This window comes from Gordionus sp. m RMFG-2023, chromosome 2, assembly GCF_954871325.1.
Source record: "Gordionus sp. m RMFG-2023 chromosome 2, tfGorSpeb1-WG-v2, whole genome shotgun sequence".
Classification (NCBI taxonomy): domain Eukaryota; kingdom Metazoa; phylum Nematomorpha; class Gordioida; order Chordodea; family Parachordodidae; genus Gordionus; species Gordionus sp. m RMFG-2023.
Window position 1 is genome coordinate 50,777,307 of NC_088776.1, and position 16,475 is coordinate 50,793,781.

Below are 16,475 nucleotides of genomic sequence, written 5' to 3' on the forward strand. Positions count from 1 at the left end.
CTAATTTTTCAAGTCCGACCCTTTTTAAAAAAATTTATGCCGGCCCGGCCTGAATTTATATAAAAATAATTAGGGCCTACTTTTGCAGATCTCTTCTATATATTACAATTATCTTACCAAGTAGTGTTGTTAAACGGCGCGTTTTGAGCCGATTTTTAAAAACGGCTAACTCAATATTTTATCCAGAAAAATATTACGCAAGCCTGAAGATTTTGCTCACAGAAGGAACAAGACATATATTATCGAAATCTCGAGATTCAGATAATATTTTTCTGGCTAAAATATTGAGTTAGCCGTTTTATAAAATTTGCTCAAAATGAGCCGTTTAACAACACTATACCAAGAAATACGAATTATATATTTTTTTTAAAAAAAAGAATTAATATCAACTAATTCGTGCGAAAATATTTGCAAATATTCAAATAAATCGATTTGTTTTTAGAGGTTATAGACTTAAGATAAAAGAAAAACAAAATTTACCCTTTAACTTGATAATTTACAGTGATAATTTCTTTCCCATAAAATAATGATAATATTAAAAATGTTGTGTTTTTTTTTCAAACAAAAAATTTTCCCATATTATCTATTCATAAAAATTAATTATCGAGTTATTATTTCGGTATCATGCCAAGCAAAATAAATTACTTCATAACATAACAAGGCATTCAACAGAATACATAAATTTTCTTATATTTTATTTAAACATTGTCTTGGTAGTAAAATGTTTAGATGGCCCAAAACCTTATTAATTTAATACATTTTATTATGTATAAAAAAAATTTGAATGAAGAAATTGTTACAATCGTCATCTTTAAATCGAACTGTTTTTAACAATTGTGTTGATAATTACAAAAAATTAAATTAGTTCGCATTTATAGTAAATCTCATCCTTTGAATTATTCGAAGAGCAGATCTAAAGCCAGGTATCCTCCAAAAATCTTTTCTCTTCTTGCATCATCTTGACATATTTATCGCATTCCAACGGTGTCCAATCTGAAAATAAACGATGAATTGATTAAAAATTTTGAAAAATGGGAAAAATAAAATAATTTTTTTTAAAAGTTTAGAAATAATATTATATACCATGCAAATGCATCATAAAAAATAGCATGAAATATAGTAAAATAAAAAATGAAAATATTCGATTAAAATATACTTGATAGCAGCAAACGTGTGGGGGTTTGATAAACAAAGTATCACTTTTTAGAAAATTTTTACTTAAAATCTCCTTACCAAAGAACCATAAACTGATAAAGTTTAACAAATTTTTGCAATGTTCCATGTAAAGCTTTCTCTCTTTCTTTCTTAATTTGAAGGGAAAATATTATTCTAATTTTCTTATTTAAGAGCTAGTTTCCATGTAAATATATTTTTTTAAAAATGGAGTATATAGGATCCGAAAAAAAATCTATTAAATTAACACGAGCAGGTCCGCGGACTACTTATTAGAATTCTTAGTAATAATCTAAAACGCTCACTGAAAGGTTAAAGTTTAAAACTCACCAAGGAAAGAAAGAAAGTTAAAAAAGAAGGAATTCTCTTTTCTTTTCCGGAAATTTGAGATGGTAACATAAAATAAATATATTTAAGAGAAAACAAATTTTAAATCTTTTGTAGCTAAATTTTTCTTTAAAGTACAAAAGTACAATAAATAAATTTTTAAACTTTTAGGATATTTATAATAAAATAAAAAGAAAATTTTATTTATTTTTGGTGAAAATGGAAATTATAATGTATGTGATAAAAACAGATTTAATTGTCAAATATATATATGTTGTCTTCTAGCTACATTTAATTTAATCATCTTTGATGAAAGCTACTTCCCCCAATGGGGTTTTAGGAGATGGATAGATGAAAAAACATGCCCAACACGTCTAAAATATGTATCGATTCATTTTTTTTTCAGACTTACTTTAAAAATGACGATAAGCTTAGGTTGAAAAAAAATCCGAGGCGTGCATTATCACTAACATAAATGATGCGTGACAAGTTAGAATTTCGAACCCAATTTGATGGGGGGGGGGAATTCATGTCAAGACAAGGAACCCCCCCCCCCCCCACCGAAAATAAGTTTACATTTAAAAAAATGCAGACATTATTATTTTAATAAAATAAGTAAGGCGTTTAAAAAAATTGAAAGCCTCACGCGCTGCGTGAGACACGGAAAGTTATATTAAAAATAAACTGAGTTTGATCCAAAACAAAATTGGTAACCATATCCTATCGCTAAAAAACCATTCGTCACGTATATCGCAATTTAAGTAAACTATTCACACAATTTTGTCAGACATTTTTAGGCCCAACTCTATCTATTAAAATATTATACCGGCATTATTTTTTTTAAATATTTCATAACATTTTGCTAATCTTTGTCGATATACCGGTTTTTTGTGACCAATCTTTTCAGCGATTAATATATCACTAGCTTTTCAATTCATCTTTTTTGAATAGTGTGTTCGTCATCAAATTTCGACGTCCCGTTATCTCTCCCGAAATTTGTAGCCATCACGCACTTCATGTCCTCACCTCTGGTTTCAACATGATCATTTAAAACATTTCCTTTTTTAATTATAATGGGTGCATGAATTTTGAATCGCGTTTGGGCGTAATGGACCTTTCTAAAAAAATCATCGTGCGTGAATAGAAATATTACGATTAACACTGAAAATTTAATTTTTCATATTGTTTTTTAGGAAGAAAATCTTTTAATTTAATAACTAGAATATTACTTTTAAATTTAATTATTTTAGGAAAAGTATTTGAAAACTAAATAATAGCATTTTCTAACGGAGGCCTACCCTAGGAGTCTCCAACCCTAATATTTATTTTTCTTGAATAAACCATTAGAATTTTTCAAAAATATCTTAATAAAGTTAGTAAGAAAAACTTTGTAGGTTCCAGTTAAATCAGCTTCCAGTGAACGATTATTTTGTATAGACGTTTATAATAATCGTTTATAAAAAGATATATTAAAACACAATCAAAAAATTAAAAAACATGGGAATTCTTCATTTTAATAAAAAATTTCAATTTATAAACATGATAGTACAAAAATGTATATTTCCTTATTATCTCGTTTGTTAAATTGTGTCGAATTATGGAAATAAAAAATATGGCAGAATTATAATATAATATCTATTAAATAAAAACTTTAAAGGTAAAATAGATTGCCGAAAGTGCAAAAATGTCACATATAATATGTTTCTTTTTTTTTACATGAAATACAGGTTATTCCAAGATAAATTTATAAAAATTAACTAGCTTATTTTTAATGTTTTAAATCTTGGAACCCTTAAATTTGCAGAGTTTTAAATTACTGGTGCCTTAGTTTTTTTTTTAAAAAAAATGTGGTTGCAAATCCACTAAAAAAATGAGATTTAGACTATTATATCGTTACTTTTTGTAATTTTACAGGATATCAATTTTAAAAATTAAGTCTATTGTTTTTAATAGAATATTTAACATTATATTGATCATAATTTAACTTATTTTATATATTTCTAATTTTTTTTTGTGTATATAGAATAATAGTATTATTATAAAAAATTGATTTATTTAAAAAAGTCATTTTTAAGAAATAAATAGTCTAATTCTCAGGCCACGATATGTGTGATTAATCAATAAATTACCGAGGTCTGGATAATCTTTAAGCATTCGAGAGAAACATTTCCTGATACTAGGGCTAAATCCCTTGGCATCGCCGCTCAAATAGATTATGGCGGTTTTGTTTAAAATTCTGGGCACCAAATCATTCGCGGAAGCGATTAGGTTATCTTGAATATATTTGGGAGCATTGTCTATGTCTAAACATAAAAAATAGATTAATAATGGAATTAACGTAGTTGTAGTTCGATTTAATAAAAAATATGGATGGATATACTCACCAAAATTGTTAGAATAGAGTGCTATATTTTTAAGTATTTCTGATATATCGCCTTGAACATGATTGGTAGTCGTTGATTCCGAGCTCGCTGACATAAAACAAAAATAAATATAAAATTTGTATATTTTTTAAAATATCTCCTTCATTTTTTTCTTCTTTAAAATTCTTTCTAATAAACATACCTGCCAATTTATATGTCACAAGTTGAAATTATAATATATTCAAATACTCGTACTTCATAACCAATTAAATAAGTGAAATGTATCAAATGTTGAGGAGTATAGAGGTAAATGTCAGAAATTTGATCAAAAAGACATTATTAAAATATATGATGATACGAATGCAGCCCTGCGACAAGGTGAGAAATTTAAAAAAAACCCCCGTTAAGAAAATATGATTTATGAAGGTCTTAGACTGGACAATAGCTGAACGTAAAATCGGTATTGAAAAGCGTGCAGAATGTGCAGTTATGGCTGAAAATGTCAAAAATGTAGGTTAGATCGAGAAAGGTTGTTGAGCAGAATGAGAATAGATGTGCAGTGGGGGAGATTATGGGGACGAAGGAGAAATAAACCAGTTTGAAGATTTTAGGTCAAAGATGTTGAAATGATATAATGAAGAACCCACGATTTTAAATCGGGAAGGGATAAATTGTTATATCTATGAATTTATTTATTCCAAAAGGATGCCGTAAATTACACATCGCTAAGACTGTCTCGTTCTTAATATTTTAATTTTTTTTGTGAAATTCATAAATCAAATAGATAATTCAATTTATTTACTTTCACGTGAGAACTCGATTAATTGTGGTCTTGAAAAGGACATGTAAACTCGACTTAAAAGGGGGTTATCGCCAGTCGTATACTTTTCGATTACGGAGCTTGATATACAAAACATATATGTTATTTATATTCATATTTTCAAAATTATTTTATTAAAATTCTTGATTTAAAAAAAAAACCCATTAATGTATCAATTCAACATACCTTTTTATAAGCTTTAATCCCATGCTAGATAATTTTTTTGCCAAAAAGTCAGATTTATTAAAATATACAAATAATATAATAGATATATAAAATATGTAAATAATATTATAAATATATAATATAAATTATACTATATTAATTATATTAAATATGTATATAATATTACAATATGTAATAGCTATATCATAAATATAAAAAATCAATTATATTATATTAATTACAAGATGATTAAACTATTGTAATTTCTATATCGACAATTTATATCAAAGTATGTTATAAGTGGCCTCTAAACTTTCTGAGCGAATGAAGCAGAATACCCCTCTGAAAAGTACCCCCTTGAAAAGAGTAATAATTACATTCCCCATTTTAGCCATCTTATAAATATTTCTAAACTTCAACATTTCTTCGAAAATTTGACTTGAATTTAAATTGTAAAATTCACAGATATCCTCGATATCTTTTTAAAAATTGATTTTTCTGCCATTTCCTTTGGCGTTAAAAATGATGTTTGATGTAAAAATTTCGTTGAATCATCATTAAATCTTTCGTTAAACTGCATAATAATTAAATCGAGTGCAGCATAAAACACACCTATTTTAAAGCTAAAAAATTTCTACATTTAATGAAGAAAGTATATATACCTCTCCTTTTTGGATTGTTATCTTTGAAGTCTAGAATTTTCAAAATCAAAAGGTAGATTTTTCTCCTTCATAAAATCTTGTGCCTTTGAAAAAACATCCAAAAATTCAGTGTTATTAGATTAAGAATAATTAAGACAATAATTTATATTATACTTCTCAAATTAATCAAGCAATCTTTTGCCAATTGAATTTGATTTATTGCAAACCCTATATCCTTCAAAATGGTTTGCAATTTTGTACAAGCCAAACTTGTTATCAACAATATTTTATCCAAAACACAAAGTGATGAGATAAAATCAAATTTTTCTATTCTAAAGACTATAGCACTAGCCATAGTGGACAGGGGCCCCTACAACAGAGGGGGGGGGAAGGGGTTCTGAAGCAACTGCTTCAGTAAATTTGAGTGGGATACTTTTTTTTTTACATCCATCATGATCATGTAATTTCTGGTTTATAAATGTAACAATAAGACCCCCCCCCCCATTTAATATTTAATTTAATATATTGACGGAAATTTTGGTTGATGTTTAGTAAATTTGTTATCCGAAATTTCTTGTCATAAATTATTTTTCCAATTTTAAAATATGCCTAAAAATATTAACCAATATTGACAATAGCAAAATTCCTAGAAATTGGATTACTTATAGTATTAAAATGTATAAAGTTTTTTTGCTTAACATGTCTCTTATTTGGTGGTCCACAAGCAAATTCAAAATGGACATGTGAAGGTCTAGATAAATGGCAAAATATTAATCGTGATATTATTCTGCATGAATCTTCACAGGCACATATGATGGCCGATTATGGAAGGCTTTCTCATAATAAAAATTCGATATTAAAATTTATAACACCTCAGAAAGAATGTGTAGATAATAACCGTTCTATTATAAGAATTATAATAAGATGTTTAGATTATTTAATATCTAGTAACCAAGCCTTCTGGGGGAACAGGCAACAAGAAGGCAATATGATGGCCCTTATTAAGCTTATTGCAGATTCTGAACCTATACATAAAATGTATATACAGCAAAATGAAGAAAGAAAAAAGGATACAAAAAATAAGGGATTAAAAATTAAATTATATTCAAACCTATTATCATATAATAACATAAACATTCTCATTGAAACCATGAAAAATATGGTTATAAAAAAAATTCAAAATGAGATTACATTTAACAGGTGCTTTTCAATTATAGTTGATGGCACATACGATGTTTCGAAATCAGAAGCAATAGCTTTGATAGTAAGATATGTTGAAAATAGTGAGACGCTGAAGCCTGTTGAAAGACTGATTGACATATATTGTACGGGAAATACCACAGGTCTCGATATAAAGCATAATATAATATCCAAACTTGGCTCGATGAATTTACCCCATGAATATCTAGTTGGGCAAAGTTATGATGGCGCCTCAAACATGAGTGGAAGAATCAATGGTATGCAAGCCTTGATTAGAGCAGAGGCACCAAAGGCAGCTTTTATTTGGTGTTATTGTCATCGATTAAATTTAATCGTTGTTCAATTATGCCAATCAATTAAAAAACTTCGAAATGTTCTAGGAATACTAGATGAGATTTATGTCTATTTTAATGGTGTAAAAAGATATGAGGTACTCAAAAAATTTCAGTGTAATGATCTGAAAAAATCGCAACGATTTCTACGCGTCAAGAATACCACTCGGTAATAGTTCCTTATTTATTTAAATTTTAAATGTTTTTTTATTTAGAAGCTGGCTATCGTCATATAAATCTATTGTAAATTTTTTTCAACTTTATAATGCCTTGAGGGCAGCTTTAACAAATTTAAAGGATTCTGAAGATCCTGCCACTTCCACTATGGCTAGTGCTATAGTCTTTAGAATAGAAAAATTTGAATCTTATCACTTTGTGTTTTGGATAAAATATTGTTGATAACAAGTTTGGCTTGTACAAAATTGCAAACCATTTCGAAGGATATAGGGTATGCAATAAATCAAATTCAATTGACAAAAGATTGCTTGATTAATTTGAGAAGTATAATATAAATTACTGTCTTAATTATTTTTTAATCTAATAGATAATAACATTGAATTTTTGGATGTTTTTTCAAAGGCGCAAGATTTTATGAAGGAGAGAAATCTACATTTTGATTTTGAAAGTTCTAGACTTCAAACATTACAATCCAAAAAGGAGAGGTATATATACTTTCATCATTATATATAGAAATTTTTTTTAGCTTTAAAATAGGTGTGTTTTATGCTGCACTCGATTTAATTATTATGTAGTTTAACGAAAGATTTAATGATGATTCCATGAAATTTTTACATCAAACATCATTTTTTACGCCAAAGGGAATGTCAGAAAAATCAATTATTAAAGAAGATATCGAGGATATCTGTGAATTTTACAATTTAAATTTAAGTCAAATTTTCGAAGAAATGTTGAAGTTTAGAAATATTTATAAGATGGCCAAAATGGGGAATGTAATTATTACTCATGACCTAGAGGTTCAAGAATCTAAAGATTTGTTAGATTCTGAGAATTGTAAATTTATTTAATTAAAACATTTTTATCAATACATTATTTAGCTTTTTCTGACGATGATGATAATTCAGGGACTTACTATTCAGATTGGAAAAACTATTCATTTATTTTACCTTATCGTTTACTTTTAAATTTTTCTGCTTTCCCTAATTTATGAATTTTATATAAATATTTATTAACCATTCCCACAACCTCATGTACTGCCGAAAGAGTTATGAGTAAAATTAAATTAATTAAAACAAGACTGCGCAGTACCATGAAAGATTCTTTTCTCAATAATTTAACCATATTATCAATGGAAATTTTTTTATTTAAACAATTAAATATTGATGAAATTATAAATTCTTTCGCTTTCTCTTCCCCTAATTTATCTAAATTATTAATTTAAAAATAATATTTATAAAGTTATATTTTTTGCATTTTATTTATATTATATATTAAAAATTGATGCAATAAAAATTATTTTTGAAATTTATGGGTGTCATAATTATCATTTTTTCGAAGGGTAGGGGGATACTTTTCATGGGGGTATTCTGTTTCATTCGCTCAAAAAATGTAGGGGCTACTGATAGTGGAAGTGGCAGGATCTTCAGAATCCTTTAAATTTGTTAAAGCTGCCCTCAATCATAAAGTAGAAAAAATTTTACTATAGCTTTATATGACGATAGCCAGCTTCTAAATAAACAAAACATTTTAAATCTAAATAAATAAGATACTATTACCAAGTGGTATTCTTGATGCGTAGAAATCGTTAGATCATTACACTGACATTTTTTGAGTACCTCATATCTTTTTACACCATTAAAATAGATATAAATCTCATCTAGTATTGATAGAACATTTCGAAGTTCTTTAATTGATTGGCATAATTGAACAATGATTAAATTTAATTGATGACAATAACACCAAATAAAAGCTGCCTTTGGCGCCTCTGCTCTAATCAAGGCCTGCACACCATTGATTCTTCCACTCATGTTTGAGGCGCCATCATAACTTTGCCCAACTAGAAATTCAAGGGGTAAATTCATCGAGCCAAGTTTGAATATTATATTATGCTTAATATCGAGACCTGTGGTATTTCCAGTACAATATATGTCAATCAGTCTTTCAACAGGCTTCGGCGTCTCACTATTTTCAACATAATTTACTATCAAAGCTATTGCTTCTGATTTCGAAACATCATATGTGCCATCAACTATGACTGAAAAACACCTGTTAAATATAATCTCATTTTGAATTTTTTTATAACCATATTTTTCATGATTTCAATGAGAATATTTATGTTATTTTATGATAATATATTTGAATATAATTTCGTTTTTAATCCCTTTTTCTCTTTTCATTTTGTTGTATATACATTTTTAGTACAGGTTCAGAATCTGCAATAAGCTTAATAAGGACCATCATCTAGCTTTCTTGTTGCCTGTTCCCCCAGAAGGCTTGTTTATGAGATATTAAATAATCTAAACATCTTATTATAATTCTTATGATAGAACGGTTATTATCTACACATTATTTCTGGTGTGTTATAAATTTTAATATCGAATTTTTGTTGTGAGAAAGCCTTCCATAATCGGCCATCATATGTGCCTGCGAAGATTCATGCAGAATAATATCACGATTAATATTCTGCCATTTATCTAGACCTTCACATGTCCATTTTGAATTTGTGTGTAGACCTCCAAATAAGAGACCTGTTAAGCAAAAAACTTTATTCATTTTAATACTATAAGTAATCTAATTTCTAATCATCTCTTATATTATGCGATTTGCAATTTTTAATTAGGTATTTGTATTTTCTTTGGTTAATATTTTTAAATTGGAAAAAAATTTGTGACAAGAAATCTCAGATAACAACCTAAAGTTTCCGTCAATATATATTAAATTAAATATTAAGTTGAGGGGGGGGGGTCTTATTATTACATTTATAAACCAGAAATCACTTGATCATGATGGATGTAACAAAACAGTAAAAGAATTAAATAATAAAGAAAATTTTAAAAAAATCCCTCCCCCCTCACTCAAATTTACTGAAGCAGCTGCTTCGGACCCCCCCCCCCTCCCACTGGTTATAATAATAGTAAAAAAATATATAATATTAGTAAATCACAATTATATAAAGTCATTAATTCTTGCTATTTTTTTATTGATTGAGATTCAAGTTTCCTTTTAGTGCTAACATTATAATAGGCAACAAAATGGCCAAAGTCTATACTATGCATAGGATGTTCAATTACGGGGTTTCGGGTATTGAAAAAATAAAGCTGGAAATCAGGATATAATATTAAGAAATCAACAAGAATGGGGGAGTGGGCGTTGCAGTGGCTACGAGCAGCAAAATTTTTTTTTTTTATGTATTGAAAGTGAATTGTATTAAGTAAAAATATTATATAAATCTAATTAAGGTTATTACCTAATTCCTACATTAATTGCATGTGATTATTTATATTTCCATATAATAATTAATAACCCATTTCATATTTTAAGATGTTAATTTACGAATCCTATTTTAAAAATGACAAATCTAGTTTGTTATTTTATGATTTTATTCAAGGCTAAGGTAAATTAGAGGTTATTGAAGGTCGCTCATTTTAGCCCTTAGCCGCCCTAAAGTAATAATCACCTACTTATATCAATTTGTTATGAGACTTTTTTTATGTAAACATAGCAATCTCACTGAAATATTTTAAAAATCCTTGTTTTTTAATACTATATTTATTATTGATTGCCTTCCTTATACAATTCAAACAATTTTAATCTAATAATATGACCATGATTTAAATATTCAACAAAAATGGGTTTTAATAATATACTACATTCATTATATATTGGAAGAGAGATCTGACGAGGTAAATATTTAATATGATCGACCTAGGTTTGTATTTTATTATTTTTTATTGGTCTGGGTTTGTATTTTATATTTTAGATTACCAAACTTGTTTTTTTCTTCCAATTACCCATCAGAATATGTTAAAACTTACAAGCAAGGTTTCCCATGTTTAGCAAGCTGGTTTAGTGTCCAAAACTTGTTTCTAAATTTAAAAACTTGAAGGAATATTACCATTTAAAGTTATGAAAATTTTACAAAATTAAGAAAAAAATTTGCCATATTTTTTTTTTCCATTAAAAAATTACACATGTTTTTAAATATAATTTTTAAATTATGGAATAAATTACATTAATGTTATGGTTGCATAAGCAGTGGCGTAGCCAGGATTTATCTAAGGTGTTATGAAATATCCCTTCATGTGAAAAATTATGATTAGATATTATTGATTTTTCCATGGTTATTAATATTTTATGTAGTAAAATAGGTATTATCTTCTTAATATCATTGCTGTCAAAGTTGGCTAACACATTGTAAGCACTGATTTCAAATTCTTTTTCAATATTTAATCCCAATGAGTACTTTAACCAATATAAAGAAAAAAAATTATTAGTAACAAAATTTTGGCTATCCTTACGATTAAAAAGCGACTGAAAGAATTTATTCTGAAAATTTTATCAATGTTTCGTATTAATTATTTTAATCCGTTTGGTTATTAGCACTAGTGATCTGCATCGGGCCTAATTTTTTAAGCCCTGACCGGCCCGAAATTTTTTCTAAAAAAATTTTGCCAGCCCGGTCTGAACTCGAAATTTTTTAAAAAGTTTTGCCGGCCCAGCCCGAATCCGACATTTTTTTAAAAAAAATTTATAGACCCGGCCCGGCCCAATTTATTTAAATATAGTAATTAATCTTTATAATTACTCAAAATAAAAGACATATGTTATATGTCGTTTCGTTTCAATAAATAAAACCAAATATTTTTATTTTACATAAAAAATACAATATAAAATTGATAAATTTAGATATATATTTAAAATAATTTCCAAGGTCCGACCCGACCTGGCCCGAATTTTTTTTAAAATATTAGGCCCAGCCCGAACCTGATTATTTTAAATAGAATTAGGCCCGAGCCCGGCTCGAAGCCCATTCGGACAGGGTACAGGCCGGGCACGGGCAGAGCTTAATTTTGCAGATCTCTAATTGGCACCATGATAGAATGGAAAATATAGATAGAAGAACTAAATATCTAGCTTGTGCTAATATTTAGTACCTGATTAGTAAAATCATTAATTCTTCAATCAACACCGATAAAAAAAAATAACCGTTTTATAAGCCAAATAAAATCTATATCAGGTTATAAGCATGAAATCAACCAAACTTCGAGAAGTTATAAGCAATAATTATTATTTTACTTCAATTCGTTTGTTAAAAGAAAAACGCATAACTGGCAAAAATAAGTAGAAATTGCCAAGATTGGCATCATGCGAGAACAAACATTGAAATATTTGGCTGAAACCATATGTAATGTAATATTTACTAATTCATTATCTGTTTTTTCAGGCAATATATAAAAACCAGTTATAAGTGAAATAAACAAACAGCATGCCTCAGGCTACGTCTTAAATATCGGATTTTAAATTGTGATTCAAAAATATATTAAGCTTTCCTTTTCCCTTATTCAAAATATTTTGGAATCTTATGCTTCTATGAAAGACCCGAAAAGCCCGGCCAAAGTATATGGGCCGGGGAAAATTTTATAAAATAAAAATCCAAGCCGGGCCGTGCCGTGCAAATGTTACCTCTGCAGGTCTCTGATATATATTATTTGTTCTTTCCGATTTATTAGATAGAATAGAAGTAAATAGTGTAAATCTTATTATATTTGAGTTATATTTTAAAAAATTTGATATGAATCTGACATATTAAGAGAGAGTCCTAATTATCATGAAGTTTGCCTAACTTGTGAAAACAAATATTTAAAGCATAGGTCAATATGTATATCTGCAAAATTTTACTCAAATTTATACCAAGATTTAAGATAGAACGAAGAATCTAGAAGCACAAAAGCTATAATAATAATAATTAACTAAACAAAATATCTATAAAAAAATTACTAACATCATTTTATAGAGATCAACTTTTTTCATAAATTCAAATAATTAGAATTGATGTTTCTGGGTAGTGTTGTTAAATGGCTCGATTTAAACCAATTTTTAAAAAAAGGCTAACTCGATATTTGAGCCAAAAGTATACCCATTTTTTCTATAGATGACAGAAAGGTCTAGACATCTATTGGCGAAATTTTGAAGGTAAATATATTTTGGCTATAATCTTGATTTAGCCGTTTTAAAAAATAAAATCAAGCCATTTAATAATACTATCGCTGGTTGCAGCTTTGATAGTGGTAGCTTAAAGAAAGTAGTCAAATAACTAGGTATCTTTGAAAAATTTAAATAAGATGGATGGGTTATGGTGATATTTAAAACGATCGATTCTTTGCCTCAAGCGAAAAAGTTGAGCCATTGTTAAGTAATGTAATACCAAGTGCATTTTTACAATTGAAAATAGGAAAACATCGATCCCATAAAGTATAACCTCTCTGGGAAGCATCTCGTTTTAAAATATTTTATTACAATTTGTGACAAATTTATTTCCCCATGGGGGAGGAGCTTCGACCTCAGACCCCCATGTATACACCACTAGATGCAAGATTAAGAAAATAAGCAACAGCAAACAGTATAACGTCAAATTGTTTTTTTTATATTTTGGAAACTAGGGCTGTGCCGATATTTAATATCGGATCCCAATATTTCGCCTTTTCAAAAAATATCGGATAGGGCCGATCTTTAGTCATATAGTTTTTTTTTTATTTTATAAATAATTTCATAATAAGTTAATGAATGGAACTAAAATATAATTATTTTTTGTTATATTATCTGAAAAAAGAAAGGATATTAAAACATCTAACGAGTCACATTCAGTTAGTATGGGTAAAAAGGCTCGATTTAGTTAATTTTAAAAACGATTAACTTAAAATATTATCCAAGAATAAATTACCCATGCTTATTGATTTTTCCTATAGATAAAGGTTAGGACTTCTATTGGCGAAATTTCGAAGCATAGGCAATATTTTGGTTAAAATTTTTATTTGCCTTTTTTAAAAAATCGACTAAATGGAATTGTTTAACACCCTTAAACATTGAAAATATTTTAAATGAGAATATTAACTTGTAAAAAAAACACTTAATCATTAGTGAAAGTTAGTAGTTTTTTTTAAGGTAGAAAATATTGATATATTTATGACATTGATACAAAGATAGATGGTAAATATATATATCGGATTAGTAAAAATTTTGTGAATCGGCACAGCCCTAGTGGAAACTCATTGCATGATAATATTTTGAAACAGTGCTCTTATTAGATAAATATAATCTTTCCAGAACCTGTTTAAAATGACCAACTACATATTACTTTTATAATAAATTAAGAATATATTTAAATAGAAACCGATATATAAAATCTTGGTTGTAATTGCGACAACCGTGATATAGCCAGCAGTCAACTTTATCTCTGAATGTTGTTTTTGAGTAAGGAGATTTGGGCAATGTTAAATGCTGGAAAAAAGCTAAGAAAGGGGCAATCCCAACACCAGGAGCAAGGTAAATGAGCAAAGTTTTGTGTTCAGGGCTTGAAGTCAAAAGTGATTGAAATGAGGGTAACTTGAAAGAAGGATTAGATCTTTTGAAAATCTGTCAGTTATTGTTTTTTTTGATAGTTAGTATGTGGCTTTTTGTATTTTATTTTTATTATAATAGCATAGAAATTAGATAATCTAATCTTTCTATTTAATAAGAAGAAATAAAAGGGCTGATAAATACTTTTTTACTGTTAATTTATGACTTTGTTTATTTAAATCTTTTGCTAAGTTTGCCAGATAACCAGTGCACAAACCAAATCGTTTTTGAGGAAAATATTCATCAGATGGAATTTGTATCAACGTAAAAACAAATGTTATTTTATTATGAATTTCATATGGTGAGCTTATATTAATATTTAAAAATAAAAAATGGTAATAATTTGAAAAATATATAAAAAAAAATAATTTTGTTAGTTTAAAATAAACTTTGATATTGAATATGCTCTTGGTTGTAAAGGAGGTAAATTTTCTAATAAAATTATCATATAATTATCTTTATATTATATTACCTAATAAGTTTTCTAATGTGGGTTTACAAGTTGGAAATGCTCTTAATATATGCAGAAGTGAAATATTTGTGTTTCTAATTGTGACTTCATAATCCTTAGCACCTTCCTTACTACATAATTGCAACAATCTTAATTTTTCCTTTGAATCTTTTGTCACTTGTGCTAAAGTACACAAGAATGACTTTATTTAATTTTACTATAAAAGTAAATTAATATTACTTTTTTAGGAATAGCCCTAATGTCATATATATTTGTCAAAAGATCAATCAATTGATATTGATAAGGAGAATTACCATGCAAATTCATGATTGGTTTGAGATATGAAACACTTATAAAATCATTTTTATAATCACTACATCCAATTCTTTCAAGAATTTCATATACTTCTGAACTAATATTTTGACAGATAATACCAATTGTATCACCAGGCTCATAGTCAAACTTTGATGTACAAAATCCTAAACGGAATTCATAGACTGTTTTGCTACTATTATCTGATAATATTTTAGCATAATCTATATTAACGTCAGTTAAATCTGATTCTGCATTGAGATATTTAATTTGTTGTATTTTTCCTAAGGTATTGTTGTTGCACCAACTTATATTCAATTTTTTTGATGAAGCTAACTTTGGTATAGTTAAATTTTCTGGTAGCGTTAAGTTAATATCAGTCAAAATGGGCATATTCTGAAAACATGTGTGTTTGCCTTACTTTCTAGAGGATTTATTTTAGAATGAGGCTATAAGAAGCTAGTAGTCAAGTCAAAGCCAATTTTATAAACAAAGGTCAACTATAACAGTAATTCTAGTTTATATCGGATTGGTGGGTAGTGACAGTTAAACCAATTTTTTTTGTAAAGATTATTTGTGAAATATATTAAGTGATCGGCTTGGCAAATAAAACTTCATAAAATACATGTGGAATTTTAAATTTTACCTTATTATTTTGACTACTCAAGTATGATATAAAATTATTTAAAAATAGCAGATATATTGCATTTCTATTTTACCCAGATGCAGCATTATACATAGTTTTTATATAAAAATTACTCATTATATCATTAACGAAAATGCTAACAAAAATATATCCCTCAAAAGTAGTGTTATTAAATGTCTCGATTTGAGACGAAAAACGGCTAACTCAATATGCTATTCAGAAAAATATTAAACAAGCCTGAATATTTGCTTATATATGGCACAAAGGTTTTGACATCTATTAGCGAAATCTCAAGGTATAGGCAATATTCTTCAGCTAGCCGTTTTTAAAAATCAGCACATATCGAGCCGCTTAACAACACTATTCTAAGGTATGAAATGAAATATATTATATTCCCAAATAAATAAAATTTAAAAGGCATTTATAAACCTTAACGCTTTCAATGTTCGGTCAACATTTTGATCTCTCTC

General features: G+C 27.6%; 1 protein-coding gene across 1 annotated transcript; it reads right to left on the reverse strand.

Annotated features, from left to right (window-relative positions):
• Positions 1-772: 772 nt before the first annotated feature.
• LOC135924424 (methionine synthase reductase-like) lies at positions 773-15,752 on the reverse strand. Its single transcript, XM_065459481.1, has 9 exons — positions 15,288-15,752; positions 15,069-15,249; positions 14,986-15,028; positions 14,749-14,902; positions 14,370-14,611; positions 4,666-4,763; positions 3,885-3,971; positions 3,630-3,803; positions 773-993 (listed from the first exon to the last, which is right to left on the reverse strand). Exons 1-9 carry the CDS (start codon positions 15,750-15,752, stop codon positions 914-916), a joined length of 1,524 nt encoding a protein of 507 aa, XP_065315553.1. The 3' UTR covers positions 773-913.
• Between the last annotated feature and the right edge of the window lie 723 nt (positions 15,753-16,475).

Excerpts from the sequence above, each read along its gene's own strand:
- LOC135924424 (XM_065459481.1), bottom strand. The coding sequence starts at position 15,752 with ATGCCCATTTTGACTGATATTAACTTAACGCTACCAGAAAATTTAACT. Across the intron at positions 15,250-15,287 it reads TTAGGGCTATTCCTAAAAAA|TCATTCTTGTGTACTTTAGC; the intron begins GTAATATTAATT and ends AATTAAATAAAG. Across the intron at positions 14,903-14,985 it reads AGAGCATATTCAATATCAAA|CTCACCATATGAAATTCATA; the intron begins GTTTATTTTAAA and ends TATTAATATAAG.